Source organism: Centruroides sculpturatus, unplaced genomic scaffold (assembly GCF_000671375.1).
Source record: "Centruroides sculpturatus isolate CEXI.00-Female unplaced genomic scaffold, Cexi_2.0 scaffold990, whole genome shotgun sequence".
Classification (NCBI taxonomy): domain Eukaryota; kingdom Metazoa; phylum Arthropoda; class Arachnida; order Scorpiones; family Buthidae; genus Centruroides; species Centruroides sculpturatus.
The window spans coordinates 51,950-53,428 of NW_019385152.1; the positions used below are offsets into that span (position 1 = coordinate 51,950).

At 47.7% G+C, this 1,479-nt stretch overlaps 1 protein-coding gene across 1 annotated transcript; it reads left to right on the forward strand.

The window, feature by feature from the left end:
- Positions 1-440: 440 nt before the first annotated feature.
- On the forward strand, positions 441-1,196 carry LOC111635520. Its single transcript, XM_023380504.1, has one exon. The coding sequence runs from the start codon at positions 441-443 to the stop codon at positions 1,194-1,196; it is 756 nt and encodes a 251-aa protein (XP_023236272.1).
- The last annotated feature ends 283 nt before the right edge of the window (positions 1,197-1,479 follow it).

A 1,479-nucleotide genomic window follows, 5' to 3' on the forward strand; every position in this document is an offset into this window, starting at 1 on the left:
ACTGCCTGAGTATTTTGTACAAATGGCCCACCGAAAGAAAGTTAACTGAGTTCGAATTTAGACCGGAAATAGTCGATAATTCCGCAAATATTAAGTCCAGAACAATTAAATTTTAAAGTTTTACTCACATACATAGTGCTAATAAAATAGCGTACCATGATCCGGATGATCGGTCAACTAAGTCCGGTAAACCGAATTCGTAAAATCCAAATTTTCAAAATGGCATAACTTCTTAACGAATTATCCAATTTCTCAACCTTCTGCAATCCAAAGACCCCGCCGTGGCCACCCTCGCCACAAAAACATTACAACTCGTCGTCGAAAAACGTATAAAACGTCCACCGAGCAACGCCTACTTATGTAAGTATCTAGCGGGTTCCATGAAAGATGAGTTTGGGTGCGACCCTTATGATGTACCATCTACATGTACCCGCCTAAGGATGGCCACACGGCGCCTAAGTTCTCGCATCCAGCTCGAATGGCGTGTCGACAGAGACTCCTTTACACCAACGATCAACGAGAGACCACTCACGAAAACCACCGCGATGAAAACTATCACAAATGCGGTCAAAGCCTCCTTCCTCGCCTCGCTGCTTCACAAGCCCGACCAGGGTAAAACTTTTAAACTAATTTCAGGATCCCCGTGCAGCAACCACTTCCTCCACGATGGCAACTATACCAGGTTTGCAGACTGGCGTTTCATTCATCGTGCGAGGTTGAGCGTGGTACCCCTACGTGGCCTGAGACGATTTGGCAATGCCAGCCAAACCTGCAGCAGATGTCAACGCCACCGGGAGACTTTGGCGCATGTGATCAATCACTGCCTGCCAAACTACGCCATGATCACCAAGCAACACAACGCTATTCTAAACAAGCTATACAATGCATTCGATCGCAAAGGGCTAACAGTCTACGTCAACCAACGAATTCCGGGATATCCACACAACTGTCAGCTGGACCTCGTCGTGGCCAATGAACACCCCAAGACCACTACTATCATCGACGTCACGACGCCCTTCGAAAATGGCGAGGAAGCATTCAACCAAGCACGAACAGAAAAAATCATGAAGTATGCCGATCTAGCAGAACACTTCAAACGCCAAGGGTATGACACCTTCACCGACGCATTCATAGTGGGGGCCCTTGGCGGCTACGACCAGGCAAATGACAGCACCGTACAACGGTTAGGAGTGTGAAACCACCGGAAGGGGGGTAGGTCTCCCGATCCGGCAACAGGTTGTTAAACCCTTTCACTGTCAGGATGGGTGGTTGGAGGATTCTTTTCCCCATTGTAACGGGTCGAGTGGCGGAGGGAGGAGCGCGTCGGTGAGACGACAGGCGATATACGAGAAAACGAGGAGGCCAGATATAACATAAGAAAAATTAACAATTTATTAAACCAAGTAATACAACGTATAGTTCGCGTCCCTAAAACGCAGAGAGACCGAGAGAGAGCTTACAATAATTGGTTCCATACCT